The 21,250-nt window shown below is 37.3% G+C and overlaps 2 protein-coding genes across 6 annotated transcripts; both read right to left on the reverse strand.

Moving 5' to 3' along the window:
* Positions 1-222: 222 nt before the first annotated feature.
* Positions 223-10,165, reverse strand: abhd17ab (abhydrolase domain containing 17A, depalmitoylase b). Its single transcript, XM_067513881.1, has 5 exons — positions 9,369-10,165; positions 8,572-8,942; positions 6,339-6,533; positions 5,583-5,762; positions 223-3,145 (listed from the first exon to the last, which is right to left on the reverse strand). The coding sequence occupies exons 2-5, from the start codon at positions 8,934-8,936 to the stop codon at positions 2,920-2,922; spliced, it is 966 nt and encodes a 321-aa protein (XP_067369982.1). The 5' UTR covers positions 8,937-8,942; positions 9,369-10,165; the 3' UTR covers positions 223-2,919.
* Positions 10,166-13,909: 3,744 nt separating this feature from the next.
* On the reverse strand, positions 13,910-20,042 carry zgc:77486 (uncharacterized protein LOC405808 homolog). Of its 5 annotated transcripts, none has more exons than XM_067513885.1 (7): positions 19,903-20,042; positions 18,561-18,760; positions 18,079-18,187; positions 17,503-17,532; positions 16,569-16,696; positions 16,248-16,355; positions 13,910-15,125 (listed from the first exon to the last, which is right to left on the reverse strand). In XM_067513885.1, the coding sequence occupies exons 2-7, from the start codon at positions 18,718-18,720 to the stop codon at positions 14,977-14,979; spliced, it is 684 nt and encodes a 227-aa protein (XP_067369986.1). In that variant the 5' UTR covers positions 18,721-18,760; positions 19,903-20,042; the 3' UTR covers positions 13,910-14,976. The 5 variants fall into 5 exon arrangements, with proteins under 5 accessions (XP_067369986.1, XP_067369984.1, XP_067369985.1 ...); XM_067513883.1 differs by having other exon boundaries at positions 18,079-18,190; XM_067513884.1 differs by lacking the exon at positions 19,903-20,042 and adding an exon at positions 19,621-19,835 and having other exon boundaries at positions 18,079-18,190.
* Positions 20,043-21,250: the final 1,208 nt, after the last annotated feature.

The following is a 21,250-nucleotide window of genomic DNA, read 5'->3' on the forward strand; positions in this document are numbered from 1 at the left end:
TTTGCTCATCAGCCAATTATTCACTCAGGCCTTTCTTGGATCTGTTTCGTGCAGCTCTCTGAGGCCTTTCTCTACAGACAGGTCTTTACTCACTGAGTGCCAGGAGTGAGATGGGTGGAAAATCAGAGACTGAATGACTAACAAATAACAGTGAATACTCAAAAAATTTCAAAACAAATGTAAGCACAGAAAACTCCTGAAAGAAAGAACAGAAGAACCATATTAATTTTGCATTTCTGATTAGGTTTTATTAACTTATTGTCTTTATTCTTTGAAAAAAACAAACAAACAAACAAAATTAAGCCTCTAAAAAACAGGGCATAACAAAGTGTGGCAACAAAATTGACATAGCTGTGCTACACTAGACATCAAAATATCTAAGTAAGTTTTTTAAACAAAAGCTTTTCATGTGTCTGCTTGAAGCTCCACAATTGTTCTTTTATCATCCTACACTTTTCCTCCAAACATATCCACACACACACAAACTCACTGTATTGCTTAGCTTTACTTATCCACAAATGAAAAGCTGTTTGAAAAACAAAACACCCATAACTCACCTAATTTTCTTTTCATATGTGAAACTAGACATGATATAAAAGTGACATTATCAGCAAAAGCAAAATGTCTATTTCATTTGCATCCAATTGTGTAGTGAAAAAAAATAAGACAAAACTAGAATGTAAATAAACAAAATAATAAATCATATTCAATTTGCCTTTGGTAACAAAGATGCAAACAAAAAGCAGGTGCACTGGGTAAAACGCAAAATGAGTCAGACTTTGGTTCATACACTGACAAGACAATCCTGGCTTCTCCTCAAAAACAACCATGGAAACGAAATTTAACAATGCAATGCTTTGCAAAAAGTCAAAGATTCAAATGCTTCAATGTAGTCAGGTTAACACACTTTGTTCCTTGACATCTGTAGCTTGAAATATACATTTGATAGCTTTGAACAATAAATGCTTGAGATTGCTCCTCACATCCACTTGTAAAACAGACCATAAGTGAGAGAAGGAAAGGATTCAGTCCCTATGGCGCCTGATAATGCAGTTAAAAGAAAGGGATGATAGTTTATCAAAACAGTTCAACCAAAAATGATTTTGACAGGGCAGCCAGTGGACATGTACCAGCTCTCTTTTTATTGCATGTAATCACAATATTGCCACAGTAGAAAAAACTACAGCAAAATAAGACAACTGATTAGTGATTTTTCTCTAAATACTCACTCCCCCGTGTGTAGAAAAATCAATAATTTTATCAACCAGCAGACTGTAATGACTGTAAACCAGAGAGAAAAGAGATGCTCCACAAGTTTAGTCTTTTTGCTCTCAAGTTTGTCACATGGGACAATAAATAGTAAATGTTACACCTATTTCCATCGTGTTAAAGCAAACCATGAACTTACTGTATTATATTAAAACACATGTCCCTTTGCTTATCTGTATGACGGTGGGAATTACTGACAACATTAAAGTCCATTAATTAAAATGGAAAGAACAAAAAATTGAATGAGCTTCTTGATTCAAAAGTTAAGTTTTCATTTAATACCTATGTTAAATAAGTATTACTTCTCAGGTTGCAGCGAGTAATTTGGGCGAAAAAGACAGCCTGTCTGTAGGTAGAAAACCAAGGCCTGTTTAAGAGGGAAACAGAGAACTTTCTGACAGCTGTGACCTGCTGGTGGAACACATAAATAGGACAAACAGACTAAAGCACAAAGGAGAGCACGAACAGGCTCTCAGACATTCCATTTAACAAAGGAGCTGGAGGTATTTTCTTTTTGAGCCACTTTAATGCTCAAATTTTAACACAGTCGATCCTATGCCATCATTGGGATGTAATTATATACGTAAAAGACTTTATAATATAAAAAGTCAACTGGAGAATAAAACCTAAAGTTGAAACAACTCACCAAACCCACCAAGGTTTAGTCTGTACCTCAGTTTAGATATGGTAGTTTAATTCATCACTCGGTTAAAAATATGAAAGCTAAGAACAGATCTCACACTGAATGAACATGATTTCAGAAATCTTTGCTCAATGGATCTGAGATTTAGCTAACTGCATATAAAACAAAACACACTGAGCCTAATGTCCTCATGGGAATTACCTGAGATAAATGACAGTGAAAAGCAAAGACTCAAATTACAAACTTAGCTCTATGCATTGTTTTGTTTTTCTCCAAGAAACATAGATAAATCACCAGTTTTGTCCACCCTTGATCAACATACACGAGAGAACCATGATACTAAAAAGTTATCAGTGTAATGCAGTCCTACATAAGTCCAACAACAGTGAAATTACCCCTCAGAAAAAGAATTTACTATTGGATTGCACTAATAAAAACTGATGTCTCAATGTAGTGAACTTGGCTCTGACCTATTTGCTGTTTAAAATATTAGTTTTAAGGAACACAAATTCATCCCCAACACATTTCAGAGCACAGAGAATACTCCATGTTTCACTATTATCTATATAACTCGGGTTAATAGTAGAAATTAAGGTTTCACATAAACTGTATGAGCTGGTGGACCACAATGCAAAATTACTCGTTTAATTATTCATCAGTTTGTTAACTTTTTTCCGGTGGCCACTGTCAGTATTTTACACAGTCCAGCAGAGACGTAACACACAGCAGGTTTGCTGTTCAAGATTTTACTTAAAAGTTCAAATGCAGTTGGTAACCAACCTTTAACACATATCTGATATAGACAACCAACTTTTCTTCTGTGTCAGTCCACAATCCGCTGAACAAATCCTGTGCCCAACAAACAGAGCACTACAGAATGTAGTGCTTCGTAAGTACCTTCGTAAGTGGAAGTTTAGACAACTCTTAGGGGGCGTTTCCATCTTGGAAAGAGTTTAAGTGGACAAAGATAATGGTAATCATGAAGCTGATGAATGTGGTGGTGATGGTCAGGCGTGTTGCGCGGCCAACTCCTGTCCTATGAAGCGGCGGAGGCGTTCCAGATACTGGCTGTACAATTCAATGTCGTTGTGTCCCGCTCCCTCCACCCAGAGAGGCTCCACAGCTTTGGGGCATCGCTCGAACAGAGCCAGGCCATGTGAGAAGTCAATCACCTCATCCTCTGTCCCGTGGATGATGAGCACAGGAGATGTGATTTTGGATACTTTCTCGATGCTAAAAGGGAAAGGAAGAAATGTGGAAAGCACATTTTGGAAAAAGTTTAGTCCCCTATGAAAGAAAGCAGACTGCACGGGTAAGTTCAATACTGATGTATAATTGGATTCATAAAGCACCGGCTCTGGGGATATAGCAATAAAAAGAGACACTGCAATAAGTCAGCGTGCTTGGGTGAAAAATAAAAGTCTTTAAAACATGTAGTCAGTCATGAAGCAATAGTCACTTGTTTGGGCTACAAAAATATTTATATTTAAATATTTACCTAAAAAGAGCTTCTGTAAATATTTTAGTGTTATTTAGTTTTGTCCATTGACTGATAACTTTTGTATTTTGTATTTATTTATTGTATTTTTGCTAAAATGCATTAAGTAATAATATGCGTAATAATATGTCTCGGCTGACCCACTCTACAACCAGGATTTATTTATATGCATTATTGAATTAAATGAACATATTGATTACCAAACAAGATGTGCAAGCTTAACGACTGCAGCCACATAACTAAAGCACACAAAAGCCAAATGATATAGAATGATGCTTTAATGTTTGTTTTTAAATTTTCTCCATTTCTTAATTGCTTCAAATACTTCTGCTACACAAATATTTATTGTTGGATAATTTTCCACAAAAATAACTAAATATGCACACGGTTTTGTTTCATTTGTCAAATTTGACTCCTTTTTCTAGTTATTAAATGGGCATTGAAATCACATCACTTTGTAGGTAATTTTCAAAAGAGAAATTTCTCCAGGGTTCACAAACTTTCAGGCACCACAGTCTTTTACATGTACACAGAAGAGAAGAATACAGACTGATGCTTTCTCAGCTCACCACAAACACACCCTCCCTGATTTCCTACCGCTACTGTTCCTCACCCACTTGTACCATCTGTGACTAGACTCTACATTAAGGTTGGCGTTCGCCGCTACTGACCTTCGTCAGACTCACCCACTAAAACTAAGCTGACAACAAGAACAGAAGGGATGGGGCCTCACTCATGACAGCATTACTCAGCATTGTGATTGTCCAGCCAAAAGCATTGTTTTGTGGTCAATTTTTAAACAAGCAGATTAACAACACAATGAACACCCACATTACAATCAAACACAAATGTGTGGCACCAAATCTCATCAGCGTATGAGGTTCTAAACCAAATGTGAAGCATTACAAGATGATCTGAAAAGGACCAAGCCAAAAGTACCTAACTTTACAACTACTCTGTTGCTTTAAGGACTATTCTTAGTGCAATTACCTCATCAATGTTTTTTAATGCACAGGAACGTGCTCTGTATGCTGCAGATGTTTACCTATTCTTGTTTAGCTAATTCTATAGTAAGTAATTTCCATTCAGGGAGAAGGGTGTAGGACAAGACTGTGAGACCTGATGCTAAGTAGGCACTTCCTTTCTGTAATCTATTTTACATTTGGACAATTACTCTACAACAACTGGATGCCAAATCCTTTTTGCTTTTTATGCCTTTGCCTAATGAACATGTTCCCGTAATTATATCCCACTGGAAAGAGCAACTGTGGCTGATTGTTTGATACTGGTAAAGATAAATAAATATATATGATAGAACCAATGCCTTTGGTTTTCTTTCTTTCTTTTTTTTTAAATGGGTTGTAGCAGACTGATAAAAAACCAACAGGTGCCAACATGCATTGCGGTTTCACTCCAGACTAAAACCGATTTGGCCCAGATTTATATCCTGTGGCAGAGCTGCTATTTAATAAGTAATAGAATCTAACTTGGGTGTATGTGGGACCCAAACCTTGCCCTATCTGGGTATTAAAAAAACGGACACAGATGTGAGCCGGAGCTATCGAGCAGAAAATCATTTTGGAAAAAGATGGAAACAACTGCTGCACAGCGAGATCACTCCTGCAAGACAACGCAGACATCTGTGGTGAGTTTATCTCTGATTTATTCAAGTATTCAGATGGCTTACTCAATTCTATAAAAATAAAATGATATTCACAAGGATCAAAGCAGCAATATTGTGATCCACAAAACCAGGAGCTGGTCCATTACTGTAGATGTTTGTTTTATATAAGAAATTATGGTTTTCTATTGGCCGATCTGTAATTATGTAGAAATGCCAAGAGTCAGACAAATATTTAGTGTAATCTAAGTGTGTTTGTGTGTATCATGTTTACACCAACACCTTATTTTGTTTTATGAGACAGAGCAGTATAAAGATAATACTGTAAATGTTACTGCATATATTTCAAGCTTTGGCATTGTATCTTTACAGCCACTGACATAATGTGTGCAATATATTAAGTATACAATGGATAAGATCAGAGATTAAATTCAGTCATTATTGTTTGCACTTGAAAAATAATATCCACATGTTAAACATTTCACAATTGAAGATGGTAAAAGACAAGGTTGAAAAAATTCCGATAAGAAAGTTTCACTGAGCAGACTTACTTGGGGAAAGCATCAAAGCAGTAGGTTTTCTTTGTTTCAGGAAAGGCCACTCTCATGCCAGATGTTAAAGGTGAATGAAGGATCACGGCAGCACACTCGTACCGTGACGCCAGGTCCACAGTGGTAACTGTACCAATGCTCTGTCCATACAGTATAATATTCTCTGGGCTAATGCCATACCTGGGTGAAACCATAGAGACAAAGTAAACTCCAGCCAAACAAAAGTAGCATTTTGTGTATGGCAAAAACATATAGCAGCAAAATCTAAAAATATTTAATTTTAGTGACAGCTACACCCAAATATAATTTACCTTTACCAACCCACAGTCACTGGTGTGACATCCTCCTGGCTAAGTATTAAGGCATTAAGCATTAAGGCAGCTCCGTTTTCAGTAATGAGGCACTTCATCACCCTGCAACGTCCTTGAGACAACCACCCCATCCATCGTTCTCAATCTTCCTTTTTTCCAATGCATTTGTCCCCACTACAATTCACTCTATTCATCCCAGCCCTGTCCTGACAACCTCTGTCACGCCCATTCATACCTTTATCGTTACTTGTCCATCTTCGTCTTCATCTACCCATCATCATTTTCATCTTTTTTTGTTTCTTTTTGGAGCTACCCACGGTAATGAATCCAAACAAATTTTTAACATGACTTCATGGGCTTGTAATGTATACAATGTTCCCTGGCTTGGGAAAGAAGGAAAAATTTAATCAATCATCCCCTGAAGGACACATATTTCATAGCATACCGTGAGCGCAGGGCGTGCCAGGCAGCATCTATGTCTGCATAAAGGTTCTTCTCAGAGGGCTTGCCAGTGCTGACGCCGTAGCCAGAGTAATCATACGAAAAGATGTTGCAGTTGATGCGCGTACCAAGCCCGATGTAGAAACTGCTCATCTGCCCCAGGTCAACTGCGTTGCCATGGGAGAAAAGGACCGTAAATCTGAGAACATAGACATAGATAAACACAGTTTAGCAGATGGACAATCAGATGAAGAGTTAAAGACATATTGAGACTTTTGTATCCCCTGCAAAAAACATTTTGACATAAAAGTATTTATTCTAAAGACTATTATCAATTTTAATGCAATTCTCCTTGTTACATAAGATATGTCCTCACTTATTGACACTGCCTATATATTTTTTTTATCTTGCACATAAATATACAACAAATAGAGTGTTAAACACTCAAACACTTCAATCCTACTGGACATTTGATGCAGGAAATGCCACATGAAGGAATAACATTTACAACTGAATAAATACAATCCAGTTCATAACACTCAAATCACAAGCACAACATAGTGCTTGTGATTTGAGTGTAGAGTTAGAAGTCTGTTGGCTCAATGGGTAGAGCATAAGGTTGCGATAAAGAAGGCTACATGATCGAATCCCACCCCACCCCGTGTGGCCCTGCCCAGTCAACAAGAGCCACAGTGGTGTGAGTCTCGAGGCCGGATAAAAAAAAATAGGTGGGTTGCGACAGTAAGGGCATCTAGTGTAAAAATGCCAAATCAACGTGTAGAACAGGTTCCGCTGTGGCGGCCCCTGAAGAGACAAGCCGAAATCAGTTGATCTTTGACTTCGACTCAGTGCCAAAAGCTTTTTGGCTATAAGTACTGCTTGGAGTATTATTAAAACATTTGACATGGACTCATGTCATATGACTCTAACTTCTAGACATTTTGTACAACCCGAGAAGCAGAGTATCCACTATAAACGCTCGCTATTCTAGCCCTTGCCTTTTATTCATGAACACATGTTGTACTCTCCAGAGAAATACGATCCTGCCTCAGTGGTTCAGTTTATGAAGCCAAATGGCCTGCAGCTTTGCTCTTGGCCTTTCCACTCAGAATGTGGCTTAACAATGATTTGGCCATATCAGGTAAAATGTGGATGCATTCTTGTGTAATTATAGATAGACATTAATACAAGGTGTGTGGACTGTAACTCTAGCTTGTCCATCTCTATTACTTAATTTTGTAAATTAATTAGCAGTAGCTCAGCAGAGAAAGATAGGTGTCAAGTTAAACACGTGGATACATCACATATAATACTGCCAAATGCTAAGATGTTTTCTCATAAAATAATCAATCACTGCCCATACTCTACAGGAGAAAAACCCAGACAGCTGAAACTGATTAATATACACTGTTGCCTATAAAGTTGGAATAAAATATTTTTTACCTCCTCTCATGAAATTATTTTGACAATGTGATTTATTCTTGATAGCTAGATAGTGCATATCTTCTGAAAACTTTATTGTTCAATCTCTTTTCAGTCTCTGAAAATTAAAACACAAACCTCTGCAAAAAAGAGGAATGCATCTGAAAACAAAATTATTCCTACTTTATGGGCAACAGTGTATATTATTCTTAAGTGTAATAGTTTTTAATTATTATTACAATGGAAGAGAAACCCAACATTCAAGTTTGTACAAACCATGAAACCAACAAAAATAAACAGAGTTTGAAATATTGAAGAAAAGTCAATAAGCAATGGCAGTGATCCATGAAAAGAAAAGCTTTCAGTCAGATGAGAGAACAGAGACACAAGCATAGGAAGTTGACCTGAAGGTGTATGTAAGAAGATTGACAAGAGGGTGTGGAAACACTTTCAAGGAACTGTGACACAGTTATAAATTGAAAGTGAAATGTAAAGGAAGGTACTTTAATTCAAATTCATACGATTAATTCAAATTCATACGATTAAATCTATCAGGTCATACAGACCTGGTAGATTTAATCGTACAGTAGGTAATGTTTTCAAACCACCCACTTAGTATTTGTATACATTTAATTAAGTTTTTTAAACAATTATATTTAGTGACTGCACACTCTGAAAGTACTATACTGTAAATGGTGTAGACATCTGTTGATGAGTGTTGAGCTGCTGCATACAACTGCCCTAACCAGAGCACATCAAAGCTTACACAAAAATGAAGTGATTTGAAAAAATAAACAAATAAATAAAACAAATACCTTGCATTAGGAGCACAGCGAATATACATGCAGCCAATTCTGTTTCCTCGAGTGGATCGAGTGAGGAACACCTCTGTCATGTCCAGCTCCCTCTGAGAGTACTGAAACTCTGCTCGCTCTGTCAAGTGAAGCTTCCATCTACCATCCAAGACCCCGGCCCCTCCACTTCCAGTAACTGGTGCTCCACTTCGTGACCGCAGGCTAGATGTCCCTGTTGCCCCTGGCACAGTGGGACCTGTCTCAGGTTCTGGAAGAAAGGTGTATGTGGGCTCAGGGGGCAGGAAGGCAAGCTTGGCTGCGATGCGGCTGGGGCAAGGCGGGCAACAGAAGAGGCAGCAGAGCTCACTGAGAGACAGACCATTCATCGTTCACTGTGCAGGAGGAAGAAAAGAGAATCCCTGTTCACAACTGCATCGTCCCAGTGTCAAAACAATGAAACACTTATTATAACGCAATGTGGCAACGATGGTGGTGATGAAAAAGTTTCTACAAAACCAAATCTATATGTGTAGATAAATTCTAAACTGCTATTTGCAGCTTATATTGATTTTTTTTCTGGTTACAGATTTGCAGTTGCTTTTTACATTACTTTTAACAGTAAATAAATAAACACAAGTATTTAATTGTAATAAATAAATACATACATATTATATAGGTGTTTGTCAAATCATCGGGGATTGGAGTTTACTTGTGGCTATGGCTGTTTTAGTTACAAATTATTTTAAAATATTATAAATAGATATGGCTCTCCTGAAAACCTACAATACAATCACAAAACAACAAAAAAGGAGACCTACCTGTTGATATGAATCGCTTAGTCCAAGTAGAAATTAGCTGCGCTAACACAAAAATAAAACAAAACAAGGAAGACTTCCTTCGCTTCAGCCAAATTCAAACACAGGATACTGTTTGTTAAATGTCTTGTCAGCAGAGAGAGGACAAAGTGGAGCCCAAGTTACCAGCTGACGGGGAAGTGTTATTTACCAAGCATCTGCTGTGTTTTCTGTGTGGTGACTGAAGTCCACATCACACCCATTTTGTCCACTTGTTAAGATGTTGACGAGTGAGTTCAGACACAATGTCTCCAAACGTGTCCTGAATATTTGATTGTTTGTTGTGTTTCTTACTTGGGTTGATAATCCGAACAAAGAGTTTCCAAAGCAGTGTCGACCTCAAAGTGACAGACACAAAGTCCGGACGCCTTTCAATTACATTCAAACTCGCACACTACTGCTCCATCCTTCACAAACGAATAATATCACTAAAAAAACGGGAAAAGATATTGTGAGGGCGAGACAAGCGTCTCTGTCTGCGCGTAGCAGCTAATAACGCTAAGTTACCCCTGGCTTAAGCTAGCAAGAGGACGTCAAAACAGCTACTCGGAGAAAACAACGCTCATTTGCGGACACTAAGAGGGAAACCCTGTTAAAACACCGTTTCCACACAGCGTATTTATCTCCAGGAATCCATTGTGGACGGTGCTGGGATCTCCGTTGACTTTTTAGACAGCGTCTTGACATTTAAATGAATCCCGTACGTGCGGTGTTTTTCTACTACTCGAACATTTCACCGCATCCGGAAGCGACAGCTGACAGGATGTGACGTAAGGAGTTTCTATTGGACAATTAAGGGAAACTTGTTATCAGTGTGGGTGACAGTGTAGTAAAATATGTCATATTTGAACTTAATTGTTCATTTGCACTTTCGCAGGACACGGCAAATGAATCATCAAAATTACTTATTAATGGTGACTAAAATTGTTTTTGAGGTTGGTGTGAGCCCATCTCAACTTATCTTATTAACAAAGAACAACATGCATCATCGTGTAAGTAGACAACTGATAAAACACATCCTGACGGGAATACGGCTTCCTCCCACGGATAGATTACCGAAAGGCACATGGTCCCAAGAATAAGTCTCTGTATGACCATTCATGTTTCTTGTGTCAAAGAACTCATGTAAAAGTCTCAAGACAGCCACAGTCGCACACATACACACAAATATATACAACAAAAGACAGTGTTTTGATGTAAACTGCTGAAGAATAAGCTTTGCTGGCTCAGGCACCATTTTTACCATCTATTAAAGAGAACTGGAAACGTCAACCTTTCAATTCCTTATGCGCTCCACCTATGGCCACAAAAAATGTGCCAGCTTGTTTCAAACCCTACAATGTGCACAGATAAACACACACAGTTTTTATAGGAAAGTCTGTAGTTCTTTATCAGACAGGATTCCAACAACAATAAAATAGTTGACAGAGAGGACTAGTTATCTTAAAACAAATATTCACATTTGATCATCAGTGTTATTAAAAGTGTAAAAATAGTATGGTTTTTTTTGTAATCTAAATGAACTCGTCCCTTAAAATTGGAAAACTCTGAATTACTCAGAGGCAACTTCTCAATTTTCAGGAAAGTGTCAGTAAAACTTTTCTTATAGCAGACATTATCAGGCCATTGCAAGATGATGACTTCTTCCCACTCGCTCTGGATAAGTGAAATAGCTCAATGTTAGTTCCACCTGTGCTCACAGCACAGAGTTATAACATTATTAAAGGTATATGCAGTTTGGACACTGAGATGGTGTGGTCTACAAAATTGTGACACAAAAGATAGTTTCCTGCATCATTTTATTCAGAAAATGTTAAGTGGATTTAAATTTACACAGAAGAAATTATATAAATGTGTTTTGTCTGAAAGCAATGCAATGATAGAATACTGCACCCATATTACAATTACTTACTAATTGCTTTTATGAAATTCACCATTATTAGGTTTGTTGTTTTCTGGCTCAAAATACCCATCCCATCCTTTACATTCAGCACTTTTACGCTCTTATTTGATAGAATGTGGGCAACAAAACATTTTCATAGTTAAATTTTTAGGATATGAAATAAACTGTTACATGCTACTATTTTGCTTTATGAATAAACCCCATTAGGTGTTTATTTGAATACAGCAACCCATCATTGCAGTTACTTGCACTCACTAAAGCACATTTTGTCCCATTGGGTGGTACCGTTTGTGCCTACAGTGTTATGCTGAGTGTGAGAACAATATTGAATACAAAGCAGTGGGGCCATAGTATATAGCTTTCCTGGTCAGCAGCAGCATACAATGAGTGCTTGTACAAATAAGTGAATTAATAAAGAAATTGTTACCCAAATTTCAAAGGAGAAATTAAAAATAAATACAAAAGACAAGTGTAATTTAAAATAAACTTTGTGATTTAATTGTTTTATACTTACACATCATACAATCCTAAATCTTAAAAAAAAAAAAAAACGATCTGGTGGTGTTTCTGGGGGACTGGAGTGCCAAGGGACAGTTACAGCTCTGTGAACATTGTAGGTTTCATTTGATGTCCCTCAAGATCATCTTAAAAGACTAACTAGATCATTTTCTTATGCCTTTACCGATGCAGTTAACAGGCTCATCATAGTTGACTTATTAATTAAAATCCTTATATGATGACACTGATTACAAAAGGTTGTGCTAAAGACATCAAAATTCTACGCAAGCAAAGTTAGAGAAATGTATATGCAATGACGACAGCTAGAATACTTAGGTATGCTTGCCCTTAATGCTGGTGCCAATTTAGTTACAAAAAGTCAAAACATTGTCTTAACCAGCCGTCCCAAATTACATGTAAGGAAATTAGGCCTCCATCTTCTGCCAAGGTCAATATTAGGGCCAAGTACTTTGATTAATGAATGTACCATTTGTGTGAATAATGGCAGTTTACATTCTTACATTGCTCATGTTTATTAGGAAAAAAATAGTTATATTAGCAGTCACTAAAAAACAGTAAGTGTAAGACATGAAATCCACACGATTTACATAGCTGGACAATCATTCTAAACGAATGGCATTGTGTAGGCAAAAATATTACAAATTGTCATCAGCCCAGCAGGCAAGTTTGAACATTTGAGATAAACCATGGGGAAATAAAATAAATGCAGAACTCCACCAACTACAAGATTCCCAAAATTAAAATTCTTCTCATTGTACATAATAATAACTGGAGAGTCCTCCATAACTGCTTCAGAGTTTTCCAATAGTGCTAAAATAATAGAAGAAATGATGACCAACTTATCCCAAGTGAAGAGTCCCTACATTGACATGCCAAGTCAAATAGCCATTCAGACGTGTCCATCATTAACACTAAGACTTGTACAACCTGTTGGATGTATGACAGCAATTTTACAAAGGAGCCAGAACAAAAAATACATTTTCTGTGAATGGGAAGTCACTTACCAAACAAGTGGCTGTGCAGTGGCTCTTTCATAAAAGGCATACTCTGCAAATCTCTTGCAACTTTTCTACAGCTTTCATTAATATCTGATGACCAAGATCAAGCAATGTTTAAAAAAAAAGAAAAAAAGACAGCTTTTGAAAATGAGTCGATGAAACCTCAAACTGCCCCTCTACAACCCACAAGAAGTCTTTTGAACTTTCTGTAATATCACTATGGCATGAATAGTCTTCAGTAACAGGATAAAAACACGGACTGGAATACTGTGCAATTCAGCAAGGTTAACAAAAGGTTGGAGCCGCTTTTGACAATCTTACTAGTACTGTGAAGCCATGTGGCCTGTAGGAGATACTCATGGTAGTTAATGAATATACTAGTTATGAACACACTTGTTAGGGTGACGATGTAGTAAAGAATGGAAAAATAAAGCGCACGCACATGGGGGGCATATTTGCCAATTGTGGCACACTCTTTTGGGCAAGTAAGAAAAGCACTTTTTCAAACTGCAGAATTTATCACCTTACTCCCCTACCTTTACCAACTGGCACAAATCTACAATAAGAATATGCTATATGAATAGGTGCCATAAGGTATTTACATCTGAAACAAAACTGTAGAGTCCTGTTAACTTTAAAACACTCTGGCCATGCATTGTGCTAGTGCTGTGTGACTTTTTAAATATTCCAGCTTCTTCAAGGAGTCCTCTGAATGGGAGTACATGATAAAAACACAGCACACAACTCCGTACCACTGCAACAGTCTTTAACTGAGCAGTGTGCACAGTAACTGCGATCAAGGTCAATCTTCATTCAGCATGTGTGAGCGGTCTGCTGGTGGTTACAGTAACATGGAGCTTCACTCTGACTCTATAGAATAGAGACATAGGCATACATGGGTAACATGCTGCCTTAATGACACATATGACCTCATTAGTCTAACAGGCAGTTTCCTCAGTGAGGCTGATCCAATATAAACTGCAAATGACCCAAATGCTGAATGAAACTGAGTAGGTGTAGCACATTATCTTGTGCTCTACAGCTGACACACTTTGTTGTGCTATGTTTCCAAACATGAAATAACATTTCACTGCACAATCTTATTTATTAACAGCTTAACTGGACTCTACTTCATCAAGTCAGAGCTTGTGTATTTTTTCTTCAATGGTTATACAATTAAGATTAAGTTACTTTAGTAATTGAAAAGGGTAAGGGCAAATCCTAATGATTTGCTGACACATGCTGCCAATCCTCCAGCACAGACCAACAAAACAATAAAAAATAAATAGAATGCAATCACACAATTCAAGCTAACTACAATATATTAATATAGATCTTCTGATGTCATACACTCATTTAAAAAAAAAAAAATAACAGAATTCAATCACTCAGTTAAGTCAAGATTCTCTGACCCCCTACTCATGCCCCCCCCACTGCCCCCCCTCCCCCTCCAATAACTGCTCATGCAACCCATATCAGTATGATAAGTCAATATAGCAAAGACAAACATTTCTGGAAAATGCTGAAACTTGACAATTCAATGTGTGGTGACCCATAGAGAAAAAGTAAGAGGAGAAGAAGTAAAATATGCCAATTTGACGAGAGGTTGACATCATTTTCAGTCTGGGAGAAAAAAATATTCCAAAGCCCTTAAAAAGATTTTGCTGATACTTGAAGTCTCCTGGCTAGGCTTTCTTAAAACTCACTAGATCCTATAAATTGACCTGTGTGTTGTTATCCACGTTGCGACACATTCCTTTACCCATGTCTCCTTTTAATTACCTTACAGGGATTTTATAAAAATAAATCCAAATGACCCCCAAAGTTGAACAAAAGAAGGAAAATCAAAATCGTGTCCCTCCCCACAGCAACACTTAGTCCACCTAGCCCCTATAGCTCTCTCCCTGACTCTCGAACAAATGTGTGGGCACACACGCAGGCACACACACATGCACGCACACGAGTCACTAGTGGAGAGAAAGGGAGATGCTGGTAAAATAACCATCTGGACAGTGGCTGTGACTTCAACCCCCCACCCCCCCTCCCGACCATTTTTGTCTACCATGAACAAATGAAGTCATGATATCAGGTGTTTTCATCCAAGTCACCATTGTTCAAATTTGCAAAGTCAGAGAGACGTTAAACTCAGTCTTCATAACTTCTGAATTTTCTCAGCCACCACGATGGGGTTCTCCTTGCGTATGCGGGCAGCAGCTGCACTCCGGTAATCATAGGGACAGTCGTGTTTGTCAGAGTAACGGTGAATGGCACAGTACAGGTTACCGCAGCGACAGTCAAAACCTTCAATAAAGAGAAGCAAACTCGATCTGACAGACATAGAAAATATCTCATACATGCTGTTGGCAAACAAATTCTTGAATGTAGGCGTATTTAACATGGCTACAAAAACTGTACAGCAATTCCCCCTAAAACAGAGTAAAAGAGCACATGAATAAAATTCTGCAGCTCTGCCTGTTTGACTGGGCCCTAAAGATACTGGTGTTATCTAGCTGTGTCCCCTGTTGCTTTCTCAGACTTAATTCTGAGAAATTGCTCAGAGTTACTCATAATTGCTCTCTGCACTAAAATGGCTAAGTGTGCAAAAACATCATGTAAACCATGGCCTAGAAGTGAGATTTAGTAAATGTAGTTTACAGATATTTGATCTTTTTAAGTAGTTTAACGTAGAAACAGATTATTTCAGTTATAACAGTTATTTGAAAATAACTTCAAATATTTTTAATTATTTTTATTTTTAAAAGTGAGAAAACTGTTGGTTTGGTAAGAATGGAAGGATTTGAATAAATTGAATAAATATGGTAAATATCTCTTTCAGATCAGCAGGGGTAGAATTAAAGTTTTAAAATGCTTTAAAAAATGTAGGAAACATTGTAGTCAAAGTTAGATGGAGTTAAAGTTGGGTGCAAGAGCAATTCATTGGTTATCTGGATGACTGAGAATTTTACAGAGATTTATTCATTGGGTTTGCAATACCAGAAATGGGTACGTAGACAGAAACTGACAAGGTGATTTGTCTGCTGCTTTTAAACACCACCCAACAGCGACAATACTAAAGATTTGTTTGTGTATTTATTTAAATAATAGCTCTATCAGTGAGTATGGGCTGCTACACTATGCAGAAAGCAGACATCAGTGGTACTGAAATAAAGACTTCTTGTTTATTGACAAAATTTATATTTTGCTAAGGTTTGCTAAGGTATTTTGCTAAGATTTCGAGACAAGACGCTACACAGCTAGTGTGGTAAACTCCCTTTAGAATTCCATACACTGATAAATTGTCAGTTTAAAAGTAGAAAAATCGCAGCAAGAAGTTCAGGACTCAAAACTCTGGACCTTAACAGTAACTAAAAAAAGCTGACTATTCACTGTTTTTGCGTTACATAAAATTATTGTCTTTCTTACCAGTAAGGCCTACTTTCTTTCGGCAAGAAAAGCAACGATTCTTTTTCTTGTTTTTATCAGGCGTTTGTTCACCATCAGATGAAGCCTGTGCTGCCTCCCCCACTGGCTCTGGTGGAAAACAAAAAGAAGAAAACAGGCTCAATAATAAACCCGTTTTTTTAAATGTATGCTTATAAACAAGCATACCTACATATTTACCTGTAAAATACTAAAATTGACCAAAAGAAACAATAAAAATATATCAACCATTATGGGAGGGTGCATACTGGAAGTCTGAAGCTATGCATGCAAAGGCTTGTTGAGGATAAATGATTTTTGTACCGGTGCTGCTGGAAGTACCCTCCACTTCTCCCTCCTCACCCTCAACTCGATCAGAGTCAACAGGTCCTGAATCCTGAGAGATGCTCATAGCGGTCATCTGCTGAGTTACTGGGCTTGGAGAGCTAGGACTAATAACAGAACAACAAACACTACTGAATGTAGGGAACAGATAAGAATCATTTACTCGTTAAAAAAAGTTGTTTTAGATTTTTTTTATTGAATTAAATCCTAATAATTTGATGACTTTAGATTATACTTAGATTACAAATGTTACTGATTTCTCTTAATACTTAAATGACAACCTACATACCCTTTTTGCCACCCAGAATTACTTATATTTATGTGAAAAGGCAGTAAACACAATCTGAAACAATTTTGCAAATGACAGTAAGTCCTGTAAATAAATACATCACAAACTGTTAACATTCACACAGGCTCATAAATGCCAAGCTTAAAAAACATATTTTAATAGGCCTCTCACCCTTCACATTTTCTTTTTAATGACACAAATAAATTAAATGTTACAACTGAAAAAGAAACATTTATTGACATACCTAAAGCAAACCATAGAAGAGCCTTTATATAATGCTTAATTACAAATAATGAACCATGCCTGCAATTAGTTTTAAATAATAGGCATTTAACAAGTGTTTGAACTACAGTTAATTACTCTGTAGCTCTTTCTTTCAGTGTCAACGATAGTGTCAATGATAAAGAAATGCCACATTTACAAAACAAACAAAAACCAACCAACAAACAAACAAAAAAACATATCCTCCAAGATAACAGATGCTACTATTAAATAAGCATCTAATATTAACTCATTGGTCAAAAACATGAACCTGAATCGAAGCCTTCTTTACTTGGCAAAGGTAAAGTAAAACTTGCTTTAGAGTTGTATGGGGTTTTTTTTTTTTTTTTTGATAAAGCTCACCTGGTATTAAAATCCTCACAGCAGACTGTTCTGTATAAAAGGACAATACAACTTGAATTGAGAGAATTGACAAATTACCAAATAGGATTTCTGGGAGCTATAAAATATACTGTGTTAGTTCTGACCTTGCATTGTGCTTAGCTAATAAGTACAAATATCTCAGATTATGGCACTCCCATATCTTCTCTGTAAAACAGGTTTGGAGAAGTATATAAAGTTTCAACTCTTTAAATGTTTTACTGAGTTGGTAATCGACTGGTCAAGTTAAAAATATAATCCAACATAATCCCAGAATGTTGCATGTTGATGAGAAAGATGTTAATATGCATAGACAATATTTTACAATGTCTGATTTCTGTAGAGACAAGTTGTTTAGCATTAACTGAGGGAGTTAATGAGCATAATGTGCCGAAGTAATTTATGAACTAATGTACTTATTAGGCATTTTAACAACCCAATGAAATATCAAATATCAGTCAAAAACATCATATCTTCAAGTAAGTTAAAGACAAACCTACTGATGCACAATGATTTGCTGCTTTAGTAGTCTTAAGAAAAATCTGTCTGTCAACATACCTGGTCGTTTGTTCCTCAGGTAGGTTTCCTGCCACCTCTGTACTGGGCTCTGATGTGGTGCTCTCCACAGTAACACCAGTGGATCCAGGCGATCCTGCTGGTAGTGTGGCTGCTGTGTGGAGAGAGAACAGACTGATACAAACACTGCAGAACCTGTTGTTATGGCCGTGGATATTTTTCCATTTGTTTCTGGGTATGTTATTGCATGCCCATTCATTGCCCATGTCTGTCTACCATGATCAGATGTGTTTGGAGTTAATGTGAAACAACAGATGGAGATGTCACTCTCTTGCTTTGTGATGCCACAGTGTAGGCAGCTACTGCTACCTTGTTCTCCAACCCCTTTTAGCAATTCAAGTTTCCCCATTCCTGTACAGTTTTTGAGCCACCCTCTGTTCCAAGTTCTTGTCTTTTCCACCTAACAGACCCTTGTCCAGTACTCTCCCTAGTTTTTATAGGTCATGTCTCTCTCATCTTATTACCTTTCTCTCCCGGGGGGCTGGATCGCCCCCCTCCCTGTTGTCTTTGCAGGTGTTCCTTGTAGCAGACCGAGCACATGCCGTTGGTGCGGGGGTTACCATAGAAACCGCATCCCATAGTGCAAAGCATTGGCACCTGCGTCTGATTGGTCTCCTGAGCCATGCTCGGACAGAGGGGGTAAGGGGGATGGGAGAGGATATTCCTGAAATGGGGTTGCAGAAGTTAGTTCATATAATTAACAGTCCCTGTTTGATTACATTCACCTTTAAGCTAAAAGAGCTTGGAGACTGGCATTGGAGCATGAGAGTAGAGTTGGGGCAAAATGTGAGTTTCTTGTGAGATAAGGGTTATGGCCAAGTAGTTATAGCTGTAATGAAGGTCTATCAAACATAATTTTTTTATATCAAACAAAATCAGTGGTCCAACACGACCACTGGAGTGTCAAAGTCCAGTTATGCCAATTTTGCAAAATTAGACTTTGTCACAATTAACTTAAAATACAGTTTAACTTATGTTCCCAAAATAATGTAAAAGACAAAAACAATCTCTGATATTAATGAAATAATATGACAACAAATAAATACGAAATAAAACTGATCACTTAATAATGTAATGTACCTCCTGCTACAACAATGGGCCAAGAATTTATAAAGTGGTAAGCTATGGCTTTATCACAAAAACAGCTGAGCACGAAAGAAAAGCAAATAGCAAAATTCCTCTGAAACAGACAAGACAAACACAAGCTAGCCCTGATGGTTTATGCTTTCTTCCGCCGCACAGCAAGATGTTCTGAGCAAAGTTAACAAAAAGGGAACAAAAGCTTAGGATATTCGGCACAGAACCACCATGAAATCTAACAGAAAATGGGTTCACAATAATCGATGCCTTAACCAACGTTTAAACTGTTTCTTACAATCTAGCTAAACATGTTAGACCTGGCTGTCCACTGTTTGAGTTTGTCCGCAGCAGAAAACAATTGACGTCCTGTGCTTGTATAGCTCAAAGCAAACGCTGTTAACACTGACTAGCAGACAACCTCGCTGGACGTTTTGTTTGTCTTACCCTGCATACCAACGCAAAAATAAGGACCAAAGTCGCTTAGTAGCCTTACATCTTAAGGAAAACAAAGCAGATTAAAAACTGTAGGGTCCGTAGCGACAAACTGTAAACAAATCGCGGGTTTTAAATGGAATACATAGCTTGCTAACACTGGCTAAGGCTAGCTGAAGTGCTAGCATAACCAGCCAACCCAAAAATAGTGCGCTTCGCGACAGTGTCCTAGCTGGTTAAAAATGGTTACACGCAGCGGGTGTCTGTCATTACAGTCTAAAATGAAGACAGTACCTGAAAAACAAGGTACCGCTGGCTGTCGACAACCTCGGACTTCAAATTTCTACAAGTTGCGTCCCCCCAGCAGAGCGCGCGGCCTCCTACCCAGCGCTGACTCCCGACATTCGAAACAACGACCATGACGTCATCCCAGCCTCGCTTCAAACGGGCCAACAAAGCTAAATCCAGCACTACTACGGACTCTACGGACTGCATTTTAGGTATTCATAATAATATTTCTCATGATTAAAAGTCTGTGTTAGTTAAAGATATCCCGAATCACAATCTTACTTGCAGAAACTGTATTTCAAGACTTCGATTTCACGATAGTCCAAACTACATTTAAGACTTCTTAAAAAGTACAAGCGGCGTTTTATGATTTAACTATATATATGGATATATATTGCACATATTCGTGCTTCTATTCTTCATTGTCAGAATAAAATTTTATAAACCCACAATGACATTGTTCCTTTCAACGATTTTTCTTTCAGAAATTGTAGGTGGGACACATGACGTCACTCCTGCCTATTATGTGTAATATACATTATTGTGTGACTACTAAAAATGTTGGATAGCCATATTTTATATTATGACTAATCAAAATGCAATTTCATATATCGACAATTAGGATTATGACTAGAAACAATGCTAATGCAGATATCCATTGTATTGTTTTTTTCTTATCCACGATGTGGTTATCTGAAACAGAAATTCAATACCCCTGAATGGCAAGGTGTGACGTCACGTGTCTTCAAAATAATTTCAATAATATATTAAATGTTCTTTTTGACTAGGAAGAACTAAATTGCAGATATTTGCAACAGATATCCAGTCTAGCGGCCACTTGTTAATTTTTAAAATTGAAAGATTTAAATTTATTTTTGACTAGCAGAAATAAAGTTTTGGATATCTTTGAATACAATTTGTACTAGTAAGAACATGATTGCAGATATCTAATTGCTATTCCTGCAATTTAGAATCTAGGCAAAATAGTTTGACTAGGAGGAATGACGTTATGGATAATGAGAACATAAATGTGGATACTCAATGAACTTGGTTACTCAATGAAATCCTATCTCGCCATCAACAGATATCCACAAACATCATATCCGTAGTTGCATTGTTTCTAGTTATAATCCTAATTATAGTCATCTTAAATTGCATTTTGACTAGACAACATATTTTGAATATTCTAAATTACATTATTGATATCTGGAATTTTTCCCCCCGTTTTATATATTGGACATTAAAATTATGACAATTGCATTGTAGACATCTGCAACAGTGTTTTCTTTTCCTAATAAGAACTCTATATCCAGTCTAGCTATTTAATGTTTGTGGTGTTTACCAAAACACCACA

Source organism: Channa argus, chromosome 8 (assembly GCF_033026475.1).
Source record: "Channa argus isolate prfri chromosome 8, Channa argus male v1.0, whole genome shotgun sequence".
Lineage (NCBI taxonomy): Eukaryota > Metazoa > Chordata > Actinopteri > Anabantiformes > Channidae > Channa > Channa argus.